The sequence below is a fragment of the Hoplias malabaricus genome, chromosome Y (assembly GCF_029633855.1).
Source record: "Hoplias malabaricus isolate fHopMal1 chromosome Y, fHopMal1.hap1, whole genome shotgun sequence".
Classification (NCBI taxonomy): Eukaryota; Metazoa; Chordata; class Actinopteri; order Characiformes; family Erythrinidae; genus Hoplias; species Hoplias malabaricus.
This window is the reverse complement of record NC_089820.1, coordinates 68799256-68823109: the sequence shown is the minus strand read 5'-3', so window position 1 is coordinate 68823109 and position 23854 is coordinate 68799256. Positions and strand designations below refer to the sequence as shown.

At 42.7% G+C, this 23854-nt stretch overlaps 2 protein-coding genes across 3 annotated transcripts in view; one reads left to right on the top strand and one right to left on the bottom strand.

Annotated features, from left to right (window-relative positions):
* The first annotated feature begins 714 nt into the window (after positions 1-714).
* On the top strand, positions 715-19001 carry LOC136679335 (protein MMS22-like). Of its 2 annotated transcripts, none has more exons than XM_066657798.1 (25): positions 715-824; positions 2542-2731; positions 3269-3394; positions 3512-3564; positions 3774-3861; positions 4335-4512; positions 4790-4883; positions 5213-5343; positions 5650-5763; positions 5851-6027; positions 6201-6263; positions 7259-7378; positions 9449-9684; positions 11594-12127; positions 14867-15051; positions 15296-15446; positions 15678-15802; positions 15935-16077; positions 16282-16438; positions 16786-16955; positions 17171-17382; positions 17931-18097; positions 18337-18433; positions 18592-18759; positions 18846-19001. In XM_066657798.1, exons 2-25 carry the CDS (start codon positions 2559-2561, stop codon positions 18919-18921), a joined length of 3738 nt encoding a protein of 1245 aa, XP_066513895.1. In that variant the 5' UTR covers positions 715-824; positions 2542-2558; the 3' UTR covers positions 18922-19001. The 2 variants fall into 2 exon arrangements, with proteins under 2 accessions (XP_066513895.1, XP_066513894.1); XM_066657797.1 differs by lacking the exon at positions 715-824 and adding an exon at positions 1577-1712.
* A 714-nt stretch (positions 19002-19715) lies between these two features.
* LOC136678344 (kelch-like protein 32) overlaps positions 19716-23854 on the bottom strand; it is a 17621-nt gene continuing 13482 nt past the window's right edge. The window contains exons 9-11 of the mRNA XM_066656368.1: positions 23112-23304; positions 22728-22822; positions 19716-22119 (exon numbers count right to left, since the gene is read on the bottom strand). Coding sequence (XP_066512465.1) covers positions 21958-22119; positions 22728-22822; positions 23112-23304 — 450 coding nt within the window. The 3' untranslated portion in view covers positions 19716-21957. The remainder of the gene's footprint in view (positions 22120-22727; positions 22823-23111; positions 23305-23854) is intronic.

Below are 23854 nucleotides of genomic sequence, written 5' to 3'. Positions count from 1 at the left end.
GGCAAAGAAATTTGCCATACATTTCTGGGAATTTTATTCCCATGTACTTCAACATTTATATTTATATACTTTGTTTGCTAAAAGTAAATAAATAAATATTTTAATTATCAAACATACATAATGACACAATTTATCATTTCTGCTGCTCTCTGCAAAGCATCTATAGTGTATATATAGTGTCCAATATATATAATTTATACCTGATGTTTGCAACCACTTTTGTTTGTAACACCCTAACAACCACCTGGGAACATGGAAACTACCTGAAATACCATAGCAACCACTCTATAGTACTAACTGCCTTAATGACCAATTGGGATACAATGTCAAATGCCTAGAAACGCATTAGCAACACCATTGCATCTACTTAGCAACAAGTTGGTAAATATCTGGGGAACCTTAGCAACCACCTGAAATACCATAGCAATTATAGCAGCCACATGAAATACCTTAGCATTCATCATAGAAATCACTTGGTAGCTATAACATATCAGCCATCTAGAAGCACATTGGCCACATCACAGCACCAACTTAGCAACACTACAGAAAAATCCTGAAATAAGGTAGCAAAACCAACAGTTTCATCATAGTGCTGCATAGCAACAGTCTGAAATGCCTCGTCCATACCTTGGAACCCATATTTGGTTCCAGACTCCCCCTACAGTTTGTAGTGTGTAACTCAGTTTTACAAAACTGTCCTGAACTCAAGAGGGACGGGAGAGATGGGGGCGGTTTTTTACCCTCCTCCTATAGTTGCATAGTGCAGTTTCTGCAGTGCTGAGCTCAAAATAGCATCTACAGAGGCTTTATTCTCTTTATTACAGGTCAGTGGAGCAGCATAATTATTTTGAAGCTGCCATTTTAATGTAAAACCATTCCTGTTCAGCCATTTTCTTGAAGAAATGCACATTTTCTGGTTTATGCTTATTTTAACTGTATTATTGTTTATATATGGCTGTACTATCCCTTTGGGCAACAACAAAACCTTCATATGTGAACTCATCACAGGACACCACACACTCCTCCCTCGTTGGTCCACCTTGTAGATGTAAAGTCAGAGACACCCAGGCTGGAGCTGAGTGCCAGGGACACATGAACCTCTTTGCCACCACCCTCCATTTTTTGTGATGTCAAAACACATTTTTTTTTATTGGATATTGTCAATGGTTTAACATAAGCATATGCAGGAACACGAATCTTCATGGTGTGCTGGCATTTCTCTAAAGTATTTTAACTTTTTTATAGGTCATTATGTGTTCAATAAATCGCCTATATTTGTAATTAAGTCTCCCGTTTGGAAATGTAATAGTACAAATAAGTCTGTGACGTATGCAGTGCACTGGGCAGTATGGAGACATTTCTTGTTTTATGTTTCGTTTTTGTCGCGGGACGCTGTCAAATGGATTTCTCATGCATATGTAGGGCACTAGTTAGGTCGAGAAATCCACTTCTACACTTCTGTAGAATTATAATTTCTAATAGAAATCCACTTGGGATGCGTCCTTCCTCTCATACACTACGAAGGGAGCACGGAGCGATTTGAGTTCGAGTCTCAGACTCCGCGCCTCGGCTCTGATTGGTCAAAACCCCATACACCCAGGCCATCTTAGGAACTTCTGGCCAATTATATCGCAGGAGTTTGTGGTGACGTAAGTGTCCGCATGCGCACTGAGTGTTTCTCCGTAGCGCGGGAGTGTAGTCAGCTGAAAGAGGTGAGTTTAATGTTGATGTTTACTGCGTAATGACACAATAGATAATGATTTTAAATTAGATTTTGTACATTTGTATGGACCTCTGAGTGTATTTAAGTCTTTGAACATGTGGCAGAAACATCAGTGAAAAATTTGAACGTGTTTAACCCTTAGTTAAGCCTGATTCAGTGTATGACAAACGAGAGTTTATCAATAAAACGTTGCATTTCTTTGTAATTATTGAGCTTTTTATTCACATGCGAATAACTTTATTATATGTGTAAACGAGTTAAAAAGGCCTGGGAACGAGATAAATAACTTGTTCCCACGCCTTTTTAAGATGTTTGATAATTTAAACATATTTTGAAGGGGTGTAACCAGCAGGGCTCCATATCTTTATTCATTTTTGTTCTTTTTTGTAATTTGTTACTGATTACTTGGTTGGTCTTCGAGAGAAATGGGTAGGAACTACATAAATAAAATGGAAAATATTTAAATTGAGGAATAAGTAATAGTTACCACTGATAAGTAGTGAAACACATTACTAAACTTTATTATTGTAAAATTCCATTTAAGTGCCAATACGTTGACGGAAATTTAAATTGCGTTTTAGTGCCTGAATGAAGTGGGTCTCGTTGATGGGGTTGGTGTTGGTTAAAATATGTTTAGTGCATAGGTTTAGAATCTCTTAGTCCGAGCTTATGTTTACTCTGGGTCCATTAAGCTTTGTACACTCTTTTGGCCAAATTGATTAATTCATTATGAATTATTAATACCTTTGGGATGCTGTTAAACTGATAAATGAGCTGGAATCCCCCTTGTGGTGTGTTTATGGTTTATTTTCCTGCAGTGTGTTGGAGCCGAGTGATGGAGGATGATTTCAGCCAGTCACTTACTCCCCCGGTCTCTCCGTTCCTGTCGGAGGATGCATGTGAACCGGCCGCACCACTGCCGTGTTTCACCTGTGTGTATGAACCAGGACGAGACAATGCACACACATTGCCCTCAGACGGATACATCAGCAGAGGAGTGTTGAAGAGGTGTGTCGGCTTTAATTTAGGACTGTTTTTGAGGTTATCATTGCTCTAAAGTTGTTTTAATGTTTCAACATAATGTAAAAACCCCAACTGCTAAAATGTCATGACGAAGGACCTGTTGAATTGGGGAAGAATGAGCTGAAAAACACTTTTTACATTTTTACAATTAAAATTGTGAGGATACAGGGATTTGATCTGACGGCCCATACCTATAATGCTTTTTAGAAGTACGTTCTTCATGATTTCTAAGCACAAAACATTCAAAAGTGTGGAATTATGCTTCATTGTTTTTGTATTAATTAATAAATTCTCTTTTCTGAAGTGTGTGGAATGAAGATTTCTTCATTAAAAAAATTCAAGTGCACAGAAGTGTATTCTCTGTAGAAAATCAACAAAACTCAGACGTTACATCATTTATGAAGTTTATCTCAAAATATATCTGTTTATAGTCCATCCATCTGTTTCAAACTGTCTGTTTTAGAGATCAATCTCCATCATTCATCTGTTTGAAACAGTCTAATCTCCTTTGTTTTTCTCCAGATTGCTATTGAAGCTGGACCCATCTCCTACAGATTTTGAAATGGATACTGTGGAAATGTTTGGCTTCCCGTGGGGCACAGAGACAGCACTGGTGGAGTCCACTAAACTTCTGTTCGGCTTGTTCAGGTGTGTGTGTGTGTGTGTGTGTGTGTGTGTGTACAGATTGCGTGTTTTTGGATTTTGGCCACACTGTCTGCTGACGGTGAGGAGTTTGTTAATTTCACAATCTGTCCACTGTTTCAGACAAAATGTCTACAGACTGGAGACACTTGTACAGTCCAGCTCGCATGACTTTGGTGAGTAGTGTATTTCAACTTATCGTCTGTAATGTAAAACAGTTTATAAACGCTTTATAACACAGTATATAATCAGTGCCTCTCCACATGGGTCATTGTTTGTTTACAGAGGTGGACAACTAAATTCTAATTGCTGCCCATCCATCATTACTTCTGGAAGCAAGTGTATTAATAGGAAGTTTACAGTAAACACACTGTTGTTCTTCCAGGTCAGGCCAGTGGTCTGCATTATGAAGCTGAGGAGCTGAGAAAGCAGTGTGTGCTGTTTCTCGCTTACATTAAAGTTTTTATTCACAGGTAAAGATTTAAATTAATGATTAATTAATTCATTCATTCTTGATCCCGGAGCCTACACAAAGTCACTCCCGTGTGGGTTTCCTCCGGGTGCGCCAGTTTCCTCCTACGGTCCAAAAACACACATTGGTAGGTGGATTGGCAACTCAAAAGTGTGAATGTGTGATTGTGTGTCGCCCTGTGAAGGACTGGCGCCCCCTCCAGGGTGTGTTCCCACTTTGCGCTCAGTGATCCCGGGTAGGCTCCCTGGAACTGCGACCCTGAACTGGATAAGGGTTACAGACAATGAATGAATGTCTTGTTCCATTCACCGTTATTGTAAGGTTCTCTAGAATGAAATCTAAGTTAGTTAATATTTTAATGATCTATTTTAAAGTATGTTTGCAAAGTTGGAGATTATAAGTGCCTCCTTTGTTGTTATTTGCTGTTTATATCTTATACATTTTATTTCTATAATATCATCTCCTCCTACTCAGGTTCCTGGAGGTTCCTCAGGCTGTAGGTGAAGAGTTTATTCATCCGTTCTCTGAGCTTGAATCTCAGCTACCTTCCACTCTAGTTGAGGAATTATCTGCCGTCACACTGCTGATCGGCCGACTCCGAGACCTTCCAGCTAACGTCCAGAGTTCACTGACCATCCACCACCAGGGAAAAGTAAAGCAGCATAAAGATTAGATATTTTACAGCTAGAGATCCGCTATAAATCAAAATCATAAACTGTTACATAATTGATTGATTAGATAAAATATAGCCAATATAAAAATATATATATTGATATATATTTTAAATTACATCTCTGTTTAAGGTTATGACGTTACGACGTGAGCTCCATAAGAAAATTTGTTTAAATTTGTGTGAGAACAGTTGAATGTTTTTATCTATGAATGTTTAAAAACAAGAAGTTAGAGATTAACCAGTTACTTTTCTCTAGCTTTTTCCTCCATCCTGGCATTTGCTACACCTTCACCTGGACGCCCACTGGGCCGTGCTGGAGATACTGCACCTCCTGGGACAAAGGATGATGGGTAAAAGCTATTAAATAATGTTTCATCTACCGATAATAATGTGCAAATTATATCATTATAGTATTGTCTCTGATTTCTATTTTGGAGCAAATAAGAGCCTTTAAATATTGGTGTTAAATTTAGCCTGTGTTTATGCTCAAGGATGTTTTATAAACAAATAAATAAAGTGTTTATTAATAAGACTTAGACATTTGATAACTTTGTTGTTGTTGTTAATAAACAGGGAAAAATCCGTAAGAATGAGGTCAGGTCATTTTATTCCTTTTCATTTCTAAATCTGCAGGTTGAATTTTAGAGGTACAGTTTCTCCTTTGTGTTGCCCCCTGTAGGTCAGGTGGTATATGCGCAACAGTTTGTGAATCTAACTGGAGAAACCCTGACCAACGTCAGCCTGTTTGAAGACCATCTCAACAACCTTCTGAGTGACCTCATAACTCTGGCCATGAACAAGTACAACAAGGTGTTTGATGGTTTGCTAAAAAAATTACTTTCCAAATTGAAGCTTCTTTTCTACCAGTGAAGACACAGTTTACATAATCAGCATAGAACTCCCTTAAAAGATATAGGACACTGTAGGGAGTTGTGCTGAGGTTCCTGAGGTCATAACGTGCGTGGACAAGAAAGGGCTAATGGCTTATGAAACAGCACCCCAGCAGTGGACTGTGTAGCATTGGAACTGGGTTCTCTGCCACATCCAGTGCCTCACTGTTCACTTGACTAAAAGCCATTAAAAGGGAGCATTTAACTTATCCTCTTTTTCATTTAGGTTCGACCCACTGAAGTATTGACCAGTCACCATTTCCACTGCATCTGTACCAAAGAACTGTGGATCCTTCTTATTCACCTGCTAGAATATAGGAGAAAAACCCTGCACACGCAGGTACAACATAAACACGCATATAGCACCGGCATTACAATTATTCCAATGTTCTGTACTTATTTCCTCCTTTATTTTACTTATTTCCAGTCTTTTTGGGGCTATGTGAATGCGCTGCTAAAGACTCTCCTGAAGGGTGCGCCAACAGGCGAGCATGACCCCAGCCTCCAAGCTCACTGTAAGGATCCTCTGGGTTTCGCCTGGTGGTTAATCACTCACCTTGCCCAGCTTGGCATGTACAGCCGCAACGGGAGTATAGAAAAGGAGGTGTGACATCATACTCTACTATTCATTTGAATACATCTCACCAAACAATCTGGTTTTGAACACACAATCGACATGCTCACTATTTTCTTTCGCCAGACTCCCAGATTTAATGCTCATAAAGGGGGTCAACATCTTATTTGTTTGTTTTTTTTGTTGTTGATGTTGTCTTTCAGAAACAGCTGGAGGATAACTGGAGTTTTGTGCTGGAACTGTTGAAATCCAGCTGTGACGTGAAGGTGCGGTGTGTGTTTAAATGCTTTCATTTGGAGAAGAGAACTTTTAAGGGGACATCAAAAACCCATTTTTTTTCATAAGTTTACACTGTCTCCTGGGTTTTAAAAAACCACTTTGACATGCTTTGGTCAAAATAGAGCAAGAATCAGACAACAGCATTTTTCTTTCCCTGTCTAAAGAGAGAACGGCAGATTCAGCGTCCAAGAATGAGCCTCATTTTACTCCAAATGCGAGGCGCCCCACAGTAAATTGCAAGGAGCAGAAACACTGGGTTTTAGTCATTTTTACTTGATTATTTTTGTTCTTGTTTTTGCCATATTTAATCTCTATTTTTATTTCTTTTTTTTTTTTTGTTTTTCTCCCTCCATTTAACCCCATCTTGCCCTCTTGCATTAATGTTGGTCTAGTGCTGCGATTGCACACTCACAGGGCATTTACACTGGTCCGACATAGCATTCCACCGTAGTGGATCCCATTCTTTTTCAATGGGAGTGATTTGCTCCGTCAGCTGCATTTTTGTGTTGCATGATCTGTCCTGTCCATTTGATTGGGGCTGAATTTTATGCAAAATAATCTGGCAAACAGAGTGTGCCTAACCAGTGAGAAGAGAGCTGGTGTTTGAGTGATGTGTCTACAATGCAGTGTGTGAAGCAGTCTTTCTGTATTCAAAATGAACATGATTTCAATTGGATGATGCCAGGATTTCAACTGGATCACGCCCACATGCAGCCAGCTGAAGCTGGGGGTATGTGTTCACATGCATTGCCAAGCAGGAGCATTGTAAATGCACAGTCAGATGAGGATTTAGGACAATTCTGCATTGCCTGTTCTCCATACAAGACTTGTCTTTATCCCATTTTTTCAGATTAATAAATTAATGCTTTAATACACTCAGTGATTAATTTTCATTATATGTCTCTTTTAGTTGCTTATTTAAATGGCTTAAGGCTGCCTTTGAGTTTGACTTTGTGTGTGTGTGTGTGTGTGTGTGTTTTAGGCAGCTCTACAGGAGGAGCAGGTCCGGATGCATGTTCACTGCTGTCTCTCTCTCAGTTTAATATGGGGCTCCAATGTCAGTGCTGTAAACACACTGTGGGAATATTACAGCAAAAACCTGGTGAGTCATCATTTTAACAACAGCCAGGTTTCTGTCCTGCTATCACACCCCCTATGTCCAAAATATAACCCCTTATAACAAACGTATTCTGCTATTTTAATGTGCACCCATTTTGGAAACAGACATTTTTAAGGTCACAATACCAAACTCAAACATCAGCTATAGAGATGTAAATCCCCCAGCCTTGTGATGTGGAGCACTGGATCTGTCCTCAGGACCTTGTGGGTTGATGTGATGACTAACAACTCATAATCTAATGGCGTGTACCATTCCAATGCATGGTACAGACTCGACTCGACTCTACTCAGATTTTATGCTTTTCCATTAGTCAAATTTGGTACCTGGAGCCGTGCACTATTTGGTACCTTCTGGCTCGTGGTTTCAAGTGAGCCGAGTGAGGATTAAAACATGACATATTATCCTTGCAGACCTCCGATTGGCTGCAGAGACTTGTCACACTTCATGACTCAATGCAGACGTTCAGGTCAAACTCGCCATATGTAAAATCTCCAAGCTACAGTAGTGACCACATTTGTTTTTATCCGACTCACGACGGCAGCTTGTAAAATTATGCCGGGGTCTTTTCAAATTCTTTTTGGATCTGTGGCTGACAAAAGGATCCAGTGAGAACTAGATGCTGCAACAAGGAAAGAAAAAAACAATACTGATCTCTCTGATGGGCAGCACAGTGGCGCAGCGGGTAGTGTCGAAGTCACACAGCTCCAGGGGGTTTGATTCCCGCTCCAGGTGACTGTCTGTGAGAAGTGTGCAGTGTTCTCCCTGTGTCTGCGTGGGTTTCCTCCGGGTGACTGTCTGTGAGGAGTTGGTGTGTTCTCCCTGTGTCTGTGTGGGTTTCCTCCGGGTGACGTTCTGTGAGGAGTGTGGTGTGTTCTCCCTGTGTCTGCGTGGGTTTCCTCCGGGTGGCTGTCTGTGAGGAGTTGGTGTGTTCTCCCTGTGTCTGCGTGGGTTTCCTCCGGGTGACTGTCTGTAAGCAGTTGGTGTGTTCTCCCTGTGTCCATGTGGGTTTCCTCCGGGTGACTGTCTGTGAGTAGTGTGGTGTGTTCTCCCTGTGTCCGCGTGGGTTTCCTCCGGGTGACTGTCTGTGAGGAGTTGGTGTGTTCTCCCTGTGTCTGTGTGGGTTTCCTCCGGGTGACGGTCTGTGAGGAGTGTGGTGTGTTCTCCCTGTGTCTGCGTGGGTTTCCTCCGGGTGGCTGTCTGTGAGGAGTTGGTGTGTTCTCCCTGTGTCTGCGTGGGTTTCCTCCGGGTGACTGTCTGTAAGCAGTTGGTGTGTTCTCCCTGTGTCCATGTGGGTTTCCTCCGGGTGACTGTCTGTGAGTAGTGTGGTGTGTTCTCCCTGTGTCCGCGTGGGTTTCCTCCGGGTGACTGTCTGTGAGGAGTGTGGTGTGTTCTCCCTGTGTCTGTGTGGGTTTCCTCCAGGTGACTGTCTGTGAGGAGTGTGGTGTTCTCCCTGTGTCTGCGTGGGTTTCCTCTGGGAGACTGTGAGGAGTGTGCAGTGTTCTCCCTGTGTCCGCGTGGGTTTCCTCCTTGTGCTCCGGTTTCCTCCCATAGTCCAAAAACACAGGTGGATTGGCGACTCAAAAGTATCCGTAGGTGTGTGTGTGTGGCCCTGTGAAGGACTGGCGCCCCCTCCAGGGTGTATTCCCGCCTTGCGCCCAATGATTCCAGGTAGGCTCTGGACCCACCGCGACCCTGAACTGGATAAGGGTTACAGATAATGAATGAATGAATTATCTCTCTGATCTCTTTGAACAAAAAAAAAGACAACAGCATGCGAATTTACAATAAGTAAACAACACTTAAATTTACTTATTCGGTTGATTTGGTTTCCAAACCCTGTTGTGTCACATCACTGGCTACATTTTGTCAGGGAGCTGTTGCATGGTAAACACGGCAGGTACCATGGACCAAAGCATGTAGAGTAGTGTAGGCCTAAAGCATCCTTCAAACTCATGATTAATTCCGTTCATTTTAGATGCAGCGTTGGATGAGCTGACACTTTTGACTGTGTAATGTTCATCAAGTTCTGTATCTCGCTTCTTTCTGAACCAGAACGGATCATTCACCGTGCCGTGGTTGGGCGTGTCCGTTTTGGGAAGCATTAGCTCCACTCCCCTGACCCTGCTGGAGCAGAGTAAAAGCTGTTGCAGCCATGACCTCGTGACCTCTGCGAGCCATGCTCAGCTGTACCGCACGGCTAATTCCTTCCTCATCTTCCTGCGCGTGTTAGCGCTACACCTCAGTAAGGAAAATGCACCTGGAGCAGCATGGAGACAAATTAAGGGCAGGTGAGTTCAATATTTCATTCAGTTTATTTTGACTGGTTGGAATAAACTCATACTGCTTCTCTTCTCTTCTCTTTTTCTTATTTTCTCTTTCTCTTCAGTCTATTCTTTTCCAAGTTAGCAATGTCCTTGCTGACCCCTCTCTATCCCTCTTCACCTCTCTCTCTCTCTCTGTCTCTCTCTCTATTATTCACCATTCACTCCCCACACTTTCTGTCTCCCGCCTGCCCCTCTCTGGTCTGTCTCAGCAGGGAGAATGACTGGTTAGAGTTAGGGCAGGTAGGGTGTGTGTCCTGTGGTGAAGAATAGTCATATAGAGTTCCAGGAGTTCATGAGTGAGGAGCTCCCAGCATAGTTTGTATTTGTTTGTTTGTCTTTTGTTTGTTTATTTGGCCACCTGTTTTTTCTGGACAGTTTTTTTTTTTCTGATGAGCAGATGCTACAGATTCCTGGAGAATGAAGACAGACGCGCGCGCACACACACACACACACACAAATATATATACTCACACATACGGGCTCCCTGCTGGGCTTATTAATATAAGTGTGTGTGTGTGTGTGTGTTTGGCCCAGTCCAGTCCGGTTTCTGCCAGCTCTTGCTCCACGGTGGCTGGGAAACCGAATTAACCACCACGCTCATTAGCTAATTAGCCTTCATGTCTGTCGTGTGTCTGAGCACGCTCCAGACATAGGGAAGTCATTATCCAGATTTATTTTGTCACACACACAGGGCCATGGGGCCCCAGTAGGAGGAACCAGCCCAAAGCAGTGGTTCTCTTTGAGCAATGGGCATTTTTTTAAATCATTTTGCTTTTCCAATCCTTGCTTTTTTAAATAAGTAGAATTTAAATACCCCCAAAGTGCAGGTCTTAGAAACTGAGCGTCCACTTCCTCATATCCACCTTCAGCAGTGGTTCCCATATTTTTGAGAACGACATCAATTATAAACATTTGAATTCATATAAAACTTCTGATAAATATAAATTTCTGATAAATCACTTTTAGAGTGGAATTATTACAAGTGACATGGATGCTGCGTCTCATCCCCCTCTGCAACAGCCCTCCACATTGGGACCCACGGCTCTACAGAATCATCATTCTTTCTGTTCCAACACAGAGATAAATATGAAATTAAGTGAATGCATTTAACTGCTCTTTTCTTAGAGGCACAGCCTGTCTGTGCTGTCTGAACATATCCTTTGGAGATTTACGGAGGGGAATAACACTGATAACGTGTAATAGAAATGAATAGAACACTGGTTCTGTTTGTGTGGTTCTGCTGAAATGTTAACACAACAAGACGAGCTTCAAACTTATTCCAAAGAAGAAAAACAACAAACAATTTTCTACCAAATACCAGCAGGCGATGGGTGACAGGGTCACAGTGTGTGTGTGTGTCTCTGTGTGTCTGAGAGAGAGAGAGAGTGTTTTGGGGAAAACATAGAATTGTTGGAAGGCACAGGGGGTCATTGATTTCTGTGCTATGCTGCTGTGTGTGTTTTGTGCAAGCCAATGACAGCGTTACAACTGTGTGTTTGTGTGTGTGTGTGTGTATGTTTGTGTGTGTTTGACATTTAACATGATCTTTACAGCCATTTTGCAATACTGCCCTGGAGGATATCATACAGCGCTTTCAGATGCACACATACATCTCTCTCTCTCTCTCTCTCTCTCTCTCTCTCTCTCTCTCTCTCTCTCTCTCTCTCTCTCTCTCTCTCTCTCTCTCATAACCCCAGTCTCTGTGTCTACTAATTAGCATAATTCATAAATATTTGTCTGGAAATGACATCTTTAAGAACGATATCTTAGGCTTAGACACAAATGCATTAAATAAAATATGAAGTTAAATGTAGAATCATAACACTGCATACAATCTCTCTCTCTCTCTCTCTCTCTCTCTCTCTCTCTCCAGAATCTACTCTAAGTTCCACTCTCGTCGCATGGCGGAGTTGTCCGAGACAGGATTGCATCACTTCCTGTTGTTGTTTATGGTTCTGGCGCAGTGTGGGGACCTGGAGGACGTGGCAGGGCGAGCAAGTGACCTGCTAAACCTGCTGGGGCCGAGCTCCAAACCGGGTTCGATGCCCAGCTCGCTGAACCCAGCCGTGTGTGCGCTGCAATGGCGAGGGCAGCTGGCGATTCTGCTGCTGTTCGGAGAGAAAGGCCTGGACTTGGCACCGCTTGCATCCAAGCTGTCCTCCGCCTTCACTCTTGCAGCGCGGGAGTTCTACCTGAAGACCACGGAGCCAAGCCGCCGCACTGCCCTCTGGCGCCCCCTCTCAGCATACTTGGATGGAGCGGCCGAGCTCTGGCAAACCAGCACCACCCTCTGCCAGTCCGAGGAAGCGTTGCTGGGTGAAGGTTTCAGCCTTCTGCTTCCCGCCTGCCGCACTTCTGAGCTACACACTGCACTGAACTTCCTAGAGACGGCATTAACACAGCTGAGGTATACACACACCAACACACACACAGCCCCCTCTTTATCAGTTGTTTTTTGATTTTTCACTGCGTTATTTGGTTGACCACACACAGACTTGTCTCCAGTTGCACTGCTGACCTCACAGTCACTGGATCTGTTGGTTTGGTCCCGTGTGGCCCTGGTAGGCTCCAAAATTTCTGCTGTCTTTCTTTCAAGGTCACAAAGGCTGCATTGTGAATAGTTTCTTCCGTTTGTAGCAGCAGTAATAGTTTGTGTGTTAGAGAGAATGCCTGTGTTTCAAGGTCCCAAGGCTTCTGTGTGTGTGTGTCTGAGAGCCTGTGGCCCCTGGGTCATACCGTGCAGGTGTTGGCAGAAAACTGAATTTCAATGGTATGTGTGTGTGTGAGTGTGTGAGAGAGGGACTATGAAAAGGCCAGAGTGTGTGTAATAGAGAGAAACTGAGTGTGAAGGAATGGAAGGGACACTGTCAGGAGACTACGTGAAAAGGACAGAGTGTAGAGAAGCTTGTGTGTGTGTGTGTGATAGCAAGACAGTGAGTTCATCGCTGGGACAATGGTGTATCTTACACCCATGGGTCGCAGAGAGAGCACCCGAGTTCCTTTTTCTTGTAGTTTTAAGATTCTTTAATCCTAACTTTAATAATCCTAACTATAAAGTGCTTTTTAAAAGAAAACAAAACGTGTCATTGTTTAAAACATAAAGGAAAAACACCCTTGTTTGTTTTTTCAGGGCAAAATGTATGAATACACTTATAATTTTATTAAAACCAAATGCTACTATAACATATTTACTGTATGTTTTACTACACATTTTTTGTATTTATAGGTACTTGGATACATGTGTTTGTGCTGTATTAATTTACACAATCCGGAAATCTTAACAGAGAACTCATTTCCCTCAGGAGTGATTCAGCTTCGCTAATGTAACTCTTCTCTGCTGAGCATGTTCCCTGTGTGTTTGGGTTGGAGGCCATTCATTAGCTTATTAATAGCTGATAAGACACAGCCGGACAGTTTGTGATTCACACACACACACACACCCATATGTGCACACACATGAACCCGGTTTAAGAAGGCCACCACCTGTCCATCCGTCCCCTCAAATTACTCTTAATTTCTGCTCCGCTTTTGCGCCGTGGCTGAAATTAATGCGTTTTCACTGACACGATTAATGAGTAATTACAGCAGTGTGTAAATTTAAGCTGCTGAAAGCTTTAGGCAAATTAGCTGCCGGGGCACACAGTGTTGCTGACTGAATCTGACCAATGACACACACGCGCACACACAACACCAGCCACGAACCAATCACACTCTAATTCCACTCATTGTATTCTCTACCACGATGCCGTGTGTGAGTGAGGTGAGCGAGTCGTCGTCGTGGCGACCCCTGCGGTGTGCCAAGACACTAATCGAGTTCTCGGTAATCGATTAATCAGGTTTCTCTCCTACTGTGCTCTCCCCTCTTGCTTGCCCCCCCCCACACCCACCTCACCCCCCAAATCCGGGTGTGTGTGTGTATGTCTACTTACATCCATATGTGTATGGCAAACGTTCCCAAACAGTAGTGTGGGCAGAAAGAAGAGAGAGAAAAAGAGAGAGGCTGTGAATGTGTGCTGTGTCTCTGAGACCTCTGTCCTATGGCTGCTGCAAAACGTTAACGCTGACTGTAGCAGAGACAGACTTGGAAAAGCAGAAACACAGTGTTCAGAGTTGGGAGCTGTGTTCCTTCACAAAGCCTTTGGTGCTTAGATTTATTTCAGAGTAATTTTGGAGGATTTCTATTGGTCCATTCTTCATTAAATTTACACACAGTGTGAAGGACAGCTGCTGTATTCAAATGATGTAGTAAACTAAACATCCACAAACACAGAGACACATGTTCCTCATTGGACAGCGGTGATATTCATTAATGGATCTGAAGAGCCCTTCCACAATGCAAAAAATTTGAAGACTGCAAATATTTTTGAAGTGCTCATGGTTCTCTACAGAACACTAAACTGAATATTAAACTGAGGGGGCCTGTTTCAGCAGGAAAATGTCATAAATGCAAACCTTCTCTTGCAGAAAATTACAGAATAATAATAATAATAAGAAGAAGATATATGAGGTAGTCTGAGGACTAACAATATAATGCTTTTCAAGCATTGGATGAATAATAATAATTATAATAATAATATAACAACAAGTCTGTCCTGAAATGGACACGTTCACATTGCCTTATGAACCCACCATACAGCATTGTGGGTTGTAGTCTTCAAAGGTCTGTGTATTGTAAATAAATAGATAATGTGTGATGGGGTCATGCGTGTTTGTTCATGTTTATGTTCATTTTCAAGTATGTGTTGGGTTTCCCTCTCTTTCCCCTGCATTTCTCTAATGAGAGGAATAAACATGATCTCAGATGCTAAGGTGGGATTAAGAGGTGTGTGTGTGTGTGTGTTTGTTTGTGTGTGTGTAATGGGTCATTCTTCTGCAGAAGGGAGCCTAATGATTTCACACACTAATCAATAGATGTTGGAAGGAGCAGGTGTGTGTGTGTGTGTGTGTGTGTTTATAATATGGCTGTGCAATAAACCATGTATTAATTGTTCTGCCTTTTATCACCACGCCAAATAAGTGTGGGCTATAGGTGTATGAATGAATAAATAAATGCATAAGGATTAGTAAAGATTTACACTCTCTCTCCCTGTCTCTCTCTCTCTCTCTCTCTCTCTCTCTCTCTCTCTCTCTCTCTCTCTCTCTCTAGGAGAGTACAGCAGCGGTTTAATCAGCTGGGTTCCACTGATCTTCCCGTTTGGGCTCCTCCTCTGAACGTGGTGAAAGAGCGCCACCTAGCTGTGGCCGTGGCTCTATGGACTCATTTCTTCCCATTCCTGCGCAGCCTCAGGCTCTCTCAGACTCCGCCGCAACAGCTTGCAGACGCAGCCGCAGGTCAGAGTGGGGGAAAAAATAAATAAATGCTCCAAACCTGCAAGGCTGTGTGACTGCAATACTGTAGTGATTCCTTCAAATAACACAACTTTAATAGATATGGTGTGATGAGTTATGTTCCTTTCTGTCCTGTGTCAGTTAATAAAGTTTAAAAAACTAGGAGACGGGGAGAAAGAAGAGCTGCTTCAAAACGTCTGTGATGATTTTACCAGTATAAGGTATCCCTGTGTCTTATTCTCCTCAGGTTTCACTCTGTTGGCTCTGGACATGCCTCACTCTGCTCCTCAGGACCTCCAGCCCCACCCACTCCAGTCCATAATGCACTGCTTCGGCTGGGACGAGATGCTCTGCCCCCTGCTGGTAACGAGCTTCCTCAGCCACCTGCTGCAGAATGGGTAAATCACGTCCACGTTTTAATTTACTTCCGTCTTTAATTCCTTTCGGTATATTTTTCTTTGGCCTTTTCCTCACCATTTCCTTTTCCTTCTTTTATATTAATTGTGTTCTTTCTGATTTTATCTTGATGTGTCTTTCTTGTGACTCAAAAGGCAAAAAGAGAAAAGCTGTCAATTTGACATGTGACGAAACAATGGCTTTAACCTTTCATCTCCTCTCCTGTGCTGCAGAGAGATGGTGGGCTGGATGAGTTCCGGTTCTAGTTCTGGTTCTGCGCAGGCTCTGTGTGTGAGGGCCTGGATCCGTTGTGTTTTGCAGCGGCATCTTCACACAACTCCTGACAACAGCAGAACAGGTCCAATTTACTTTGTGTTCACACACTTTGCTCCATTTTTTTTATGCTTGATCACAACCCTCGGATCAGTGCATCACTATACATTTCCGTGTGTGTGTGTGTGTGTGTGTGTGTGTGTGTGTGTGTGTGTAGGAAAGATTCTGGATGCACAGTTATCAGAGATGACCCGGCTGGTGCTCCGACTTCCAGAAGTGGACACACTGCTGCAGAAAGCAGGTCTTCAGCTCACAGCTGGAAAACTGGAGCCTAAATCTGCTCTATTACAGTTTATCAAGGTGGGAAAACACACACACACACACACACACACAAACCTAGTATAAACTATGAGGCTGAATCACTTAATCAACTAAGTAAATTATGAAAAAACACGTTTTTTTTACTCTTTAGCATTGTTTTGTGTCTGGCAGTGTACTGATGTGTGTGTGTGTGTGTGTGTGTGTGTGTGTGTGTGTGTGTGTGTGTGTGTGTGTGTGTGGTAGTCTGTAGGACGTGTATACTCCAGTCTGCAGCTGCTGTCTGAGCGTTCCCCTTTGGTTTGTAAAGCTCTGGAATATGTGGGTGATGTTCTGAAATTTATTAAACCGTATCTGGTGAACCGCAGCCCTGAAGGCCTTCAGCTCGCTTACTGGACACTTGGTGGGTCTCACACACAAATTCACACTCCTTTACACAGCTAGTACACACCCAGCAGAATCTCTGACACATTCAGGCCTCTAGGTGTGAGTATAATTGCTTTATATAATGAAAGATTATTGCAGGTGAAAATGACTGATTACCCCTTTAAAGGAGACATATTTCACCCCTTATCCCAAGTTAGCACTGTCCTCTGGGGTCTTTATGCTTTGTACAAATACCACAAGGATTAAAGAACACAGCCCTCTTCTTACCCTGTCTAAACAGCCCTGTTCAGAACGACCGGTTTCAGCACCTGTTCCTTTAAACGAGATTCAGTATATTTAAAAACATAAGGCCTTTGTTCTCAGGTTGTGTGGTGAAGCATTGGAGCCCCCTGTTGGCCACCAATAAAGCCCAGTCTCTGCTCCTGCGCATCGTGGATGTACTTCTCCTCCCTCATTCAGTGCTGCAGCAAGAAAAAGCCCCGCCCTCTCAGGTGCTCTCAGCCCTCAGGGACACACTGCCACTCTACCTTCAGGTGAGGGGTGGAACTGACAGTAGAGCTTCAAGAGACATGTTTTTTTTATTTGGAGGGGGGCTTGTGTGAAATTGCTAAATTGCCGGTTAATTAATTTATTTAACTGTTTTTTTTTTTTATATTATTGAAAAGTGAGTTCTTTTTCTGACTTGTTTTGTGCTTAATGCAGTTAAAGTAGAAAGGTGTGTGTGAGGGTTTGTGTTTGTATTCCGTAGGGTCTCTCTGTAGCTGCGAATGTGTCACAGACTCAGGGAGTTTATTTGAGGCAGCAGCTCCGTAATGTTATCGTCCAATACCTGAGCCGCTTCCTCCCAGCCACACCCACTGCAGGAGCAGTAGCCAATCACCCAGTGCTGTTAGCTGGCTGTGAGATCACGCCCACTCCCAGAGGAGCACTGCTTAGGAGAATTATCCTTCAGGTGCTGAGGTAGTACACATCATTCATTTACATAATAAAAATACTAACACAGCCGTTTGTAAACAAGGGTCTAACAATAAACAGGTGTCCTCGCTCTGTCTGTGTGTGTAGGATGACCCTACCTCTCCCCACATAATTCAGCATGGTGTTAGCAAACTCAGGGGGTCTTTAATCTAACCTAACAGAATTAGCAGCTAGTGTTCTCCTTCAAGCGTGTTGAGCTCCAGTGATGTTTAACTAGAACAGTTTAACCACAATATTAGCAGCAATATGTGATGGAGCTTCCTGACTCGAGAAGAGGGAAACCTAGGGAATGGTGGGAAATTGGCAATGATTAAAAAAAGAATAATACATTTGTGGGGCTGCAGGGATGTAAAACAACATCTGGAGTTGATGACTTGCTTTTGATTCAAGGCTTAACAAATACAATATACAAATATTATCTGAAAAATGTTCTGGGAGGAGGTGATTCTAAAGTTTATCTGAAGACTTAACTTGTTCTTAAACCTGTGTCACGCTTACTTCTGTTTTTTCTTTTCCTCCTGGTGGTGTATTAGAGATAATTTTCTGCAGTTTAAAGGCCATGCTCCCCCTCCTCGACTGGCCGCAGTGTTGTCCTTTTTACTGGAGCTTCTGCGGAGGAATAACGATACTGACCCTGAACTCCTGACCATTACGCTTCCACCGGCACTGCGCTGTCTAATGCTTGTTAACGAACCCCAGGGTGAGAACACACACACACAAACACACATTTTCAAAAACAGTTGGCACCTAAAATCCCAAACTCATTGACCGGATTATAAAAAAACAGTTTGAAAACCTTCTCCAGATTTTCTCCACCAAGGGACTACCATCAGTTTTGAAGCTCTAATAAAAGAGGAATTATTCAGTGAAACAAATGTCATGTTAATATTTAGGAAGTAATCTGAAGACATGTATTAAGTGTGTGTGTGTTTGCTGCAGTGAAGCGGCTGAGTGCAGAGTGTTTGCAGCTGATGGTTGAGAGATGTTTGTCTGCAGCGAGAGATCAGCCGTGTGAGCAGATCATCACAGTTCTCCGGTAAAAAAACATGAGAAAATCTCATTATTTAAAGATGCTGAGTCATTGCTATCAGAAGCTTTCTGAAATAACTGGATATTTTTTGAAGCGGCTTCTTGGCATGTATTTTGGGGCACAGCTGTTTTGATTGTAACCCAATGGGCTGTGTATGTGTATAGGACGTTTATACAAGAGAACGAAGGTGTGTATGAGCAGCAGGTTTACGGCGTGTTGGAGACAGTAGCGGTCCTCAGCCAACCCACTGTGTCCAGTCTGATTCCATCTCTGTCTCTGAGTCTGAGAAACACAGAGCAGAAGAGAGGACTCGGGAGGAACACTTCTCTCAGGTAGTAATATAATAATAATAATAAGCTGTATGTGTTCTTTTTAATCTCTCCAATATATTTCTCCTCATCTTTCTGTCTTTCTTTAGGAATGCCTATAAGTCCCTGTTGGGTTTGTTGGGAGAAGCTGGAAAGGCAGAGATGGTCAGTTTAGAAGAAGACTGACATCTGACCTCATGTAAATACTGTACAAGTTGTGTGTGTTTTGTAACTGATTATATCTTGATGAATTAATATGGAATTTAATTCAGTGGCTTTATTGAAAAATAAAATCTTTCACCACAGTCTCTTCTTCCATTTCTTTTTCCCTGTGCTCTCGCTCTCAATTTATCCTTCCCTTCCTTCCCCACTTGTGTAAGAACTTGTAAACATATCTTTAAATCAAATATTGTTATAGTGTTCTCCCTGTGTCTGCGTGGGTTTCCTCCTGGTGACTTTCTGTGAGGAGTGTGGTGTGTTCTCCCTGTGTCTGCGTGGGTTTCCTCCGGGTGACTGTCTGTGAGGAGTGTGGTGTGTTCTCTCTGTGTCTGCGTGGGTTTCCTCCGGGTGACTGTCTGTGAGGAGTGTGGTGTGTTCTCTCTGTGTCTGTGTGGGTTTCCTCCGGGTGACTGTCTGTGAGGAGTGTGGTGTGTTCCCTCTGTGTCTGCGTGGATTTTCTCCTCCTACGTTGGTAGGTGGATTGCAGTCTCCACAGTGTCCATAGGTGTGAGTGTGTGTGTTGCCCTGTGAAGGACTGGTACCCCCTCCATGATATGAATGGATATGATATATACCAAATATATCATAACATACCTAATATTGACTATAATTATCCACTGCTTTTTAACAGCAGTTCATCAGAGTCAGCCACAACATTGTTGCTTTTCTCTCCAGGAAAGACTCTGAAGAACATGACACGGATCAGTAACAGATTGAAGAACACACAACAGATTTATGAATTGCATAAATGTGGAGTTTTATTGAAATAAGCTGGGAAAAGAAACATGAACCCACAGCTTTAGTTCCAAGTACAGGACCGGAGAGTGTTAGTATTAAAAGTGTTAAACATTCCAGACGGCAAAGTTCAGGCTTCTGTACATCAGTGATGTTCAGAATCTGACACATTCAGGTACACAGCAGTAGTCCTGAGATTTAATACAAAACCTCATTGAAATTGAGATGAACTAGGATTCTGAAATGGGTAACAGTCTCCAGTTTGCTGCAGGTTTCCAGAGAATGCAAAAAAGCACGAGAGAATATATTACTTTGAGTCAAAATTAGACAGCAGTTGAGATGATCACATTGCAGTCACAAGTTAAAAATGTCCTAGTATCTGTACTCGTCCCCAACGGAGGTGCTCACCAACGACGCCTGTGAGTACAATGCACCATTCTCACAAGACCGCACTACGGTGAAGGCTACGACCCACAATACACTGTGATTACATGATGTTTCACACAGGAATGTAAAAAAAGCTTTGGAAAATGTAGAAAAAGTAACTGCATTTGGAAACTTGGTCCAGATTAAGTAAAGGGTTTTGGAGGGTTGTGAAATTTAACAGGAAATAAAGCACTTTTTGGCTTTTGATGATAACTTGCAGAGTTAGAAATTGCATGAGCTGAGTTGGTTCTGTTTTCAGGCCTGAGGCCTTGAACACTTAAAGAAACACTGTAGTATTTTTACCTTAAAATTACAGCTTCAAAATTATTGTGACGCTGCACTCGCTTGTAACGGGAGAGAACAGAGCCTCTGATGTTGCTACTTCGGGCTCAGCACTGCAGAAACTGCACTGTAACCCCTCCCCCTTGATTTCAGGACACTGCTGTAAAAGTGAATTACACTCTGCAACTGTAGAGTGTTTATATCTTGTCTATAGTGTGTTTAAATATTCAAAACAAAACACTGTGGAGCCACTTTTTGCCACAGTTAGACCTGCGCATTTCTTGTGGTAAATCTCTAATAGCTTAGCACATCTAGCCGATTCTTAAAGGCAAAACTACCCCAGCTCCATTGAGTTAAAAGGTGTTCCTCATAAATTGCCCTGTATTCAGGGTGAATCCCATTTTACCCCTTATCCCTACCCCTCTGTTTTGCCTGGGGGTGGGAGTGTCTCCGTTCTTGTTGGGAAAGAGGGTAGGGATGAGGTTTAAGGCTGTGTGCCCCTGGAAACAGATTTTTTTAGGGGGACTTATCAAACAAAGTGTTAGGGTTAAAAATGACACGTGACCAAAGAAACCACACATATCAGTATTTTCTCATTCAAAATCCATTGTTCGTTATCTTTTGTATCATACTTTAATGTAGTTTCTGTGCATTATGTCACCTTAAATTCTGAAGCAATTACATTCTAGAGCCTTAAGCTACTACAGCGTTTAAGGCGGAACTGGAAGTTTAAAACAAAAAGCTGCTGAATTCAGCTCCAGATCCAGAAGCTCTGATAAAGCTGCAGACCTCAAGGTACGAGGCTCTTGAAGGGTCGCCTCGTTTCATAGAGGGAGATTTTAACCACTACATGTAACTCAATGTCCAGGGGGCAAGATAACACCAGAAAATGAGGGGTAGGGGTAAATTTAAGAAGTGGGATTCACCCTTAGTGCCAGCCATCATTAATTTAATCCTATGAAAATCATCCCCAAAGCATCATGCTGCCTTCACCACGCTTCATTGTGGGAACTGTGCTCTTGGGGCAACAGGAAGTGTTTCCAATAATGGCCAGAAAGTTCCATTTTTCAAGTGTGCACTTCAAAGAGTGCACTTAGGGCTTTTTTTAGGGCGTAATTTGATGACGTTATAGATTCAGCCTCCTGCTAAACATCTACTTCTCCCACTTGATACAGATGTAAGAGTTGATCATCCATGACATGTTTGGCGTCTTAAGGACGCTTCTTTGTTTAGAAATGGTGCATGTGTATGTTCCCAATTCTTCTGGACGTTCAGTCACATGAACCTTGGAGAGGTCAGGTACTGATGTTCAAGGGCTGGTTCTGCCACTCCAACTCACCGCTGACTTATTGAATCTCCATCACTCCACAGGTCACAGTTCCACTGTCTCTAGTTCAAGCTTTTCATTGAGCTGGATGACATCCATGTGCAGAATATCGAGAGCAACCCATTCATTTTAAGCTTTTCTATAGAGATTACACTCACAGTGGTCCTTAAGTAGCTGAAATCACTGATTATAAACGGTGTCTACAAACCTTTGTGTGTTTGTGTATGTATCTGTTACAGAGTTCCTATGCGGTGGTGGGGCATCTGTAGGGTCTGCAAGTTTGGACAGGTGAAATACGGCGCAGGTAAAAAGCAGGTTGCTATTCCATTAGAGGCGAAAGGTAGAGTCGGCCCATAAAACACTTCCTCCTTTCCTTTAGTGCTCACGTCCAGCACCTGTCACAAACACACACATCAATAACTCGTTTATATTGTGATTGTCCTTCAAAGTATTCATTAGACGTTTTCAATAAGTGCAGTGATTAGCCCTATAATCACTGGTCATTTATTTTTAATTATTTAAAGATGTTTTTAAGAGTCCTGTTGTCTAGAGACCCTGCCCAACTAAGTCACAGGAACTCCAATACCCAGGAGACATCAGGAGATCACATGGGCAGCTCCCGCACCAATCAGTATCCCCGGAATACTTATTAGACACCTGTCTGGAGGGTATTTAAGTGAGGAGTTCAGCGTTGTTCTCTGCTTTGTCTTTGTGTGGCTTTACTGAGCATTCTGAGAGTGATTTTTCCTTGCGTTACACTTCGGAGCTAATTCAATTTTTATTTTATTTCCATTCTGTATTGACAGGTTTGGGCCGTCTTCTAGGGAAAGAAAAAAATTGCATGTTTGTGTGTGTAGGTGCAGCAAGCTGCCATCAGTGAGAGTGCTGAGGATTAGAAGCTACACCTTCCACATTGTTTCTCCACTGAAAACTGACAGCATGCTTTTTATTTAGTTTGTTATTGTCCATCGATAAAGAACAGAACACAGTGACCCAAACTGACCTGAATACAGGAGAGTGGTTCATTTGTCCAGATTGAATATCCACCCACCACGTATATCCTGTCGTCATGGACGGCCACGCCTGCTTCGTTTTGGCCTGTTTGGAGAGAATAACATGCATGCATTAATGAGGTCAGCTTCTGATGGGCCACTGCTCCACAGCCCAGAGCTTTGTTGACTTTACACCCCTCTGCCCCATGCTTGGCACTGGGCATGGTGACCCTGAAATCATGTGCAGCTGCTCGGGAGCAGCGAATAGAGATTATATCAACTGTGTTCAAAGTGGTAACTGATTCTAATGAGAGTCTACAATCTTGGAAAAATAGGTTACACTCTGGGCGTCGTGTGTATGTATGGGTATATATGGGATGTGTGTGTGTGTGTACCAGTCAGTAGGCTGTAGCTGCAGCGTGTCCACTGGTCTGTGTCAATATTGTATGAGTCTATGTGGCGGACGAGGATACGGTCGTTATTAAAGTCCAGGTCGTTTCCTCCCAAAACATACAACTGCCTCCTCACTGCTGCCATCACATGATAAACTCTCCTCTGGAGCATGGGGCTCCGCACCAGCCACTGATTCTGTCACAGAAAGAAGAAATTTACATGAGATATAACTTTACTTGAAACTATACTGTGCAACTTTTGAGGAATGTGGAAATGCACAACTTCACAACAAAGAGGCAGAATAGTTTGTAACCTGGGATAGGTTTGGCCCCTCCCCTAGTGGATTTTTCATTAGAGACGGTGATAAGCGTACTGACAAGTTCTAAAGCAACAGTAAAAGAGCATTTAGAAAGAAATCTCTTTACTGTGTGACTCCTGTAGACTTAGGGTGAATCCCATTTCCTAACTTTACACCTACCCCTGGGTTTTAAGTGTTATCTTGCCCCTGCGAACTGAGTTACAAGGTGTAATGATATATTATCAACCACTCCTAACTCTCTGTGATACAAAGCTGCTTATTTGGCATCTTTTTATTCAAAACGTCCAGTTCGACATTCAATTTTGTAGTAGCCACAGGTGCTAGGATGTAAATGCCTCATCATTTATGGTAGAACTGGAAATTCAGAGACATCGGCAAAAAGCGGAGGTATGGGGCTAAGTGGCAGGGCTATGAAGCAGGCTTGGA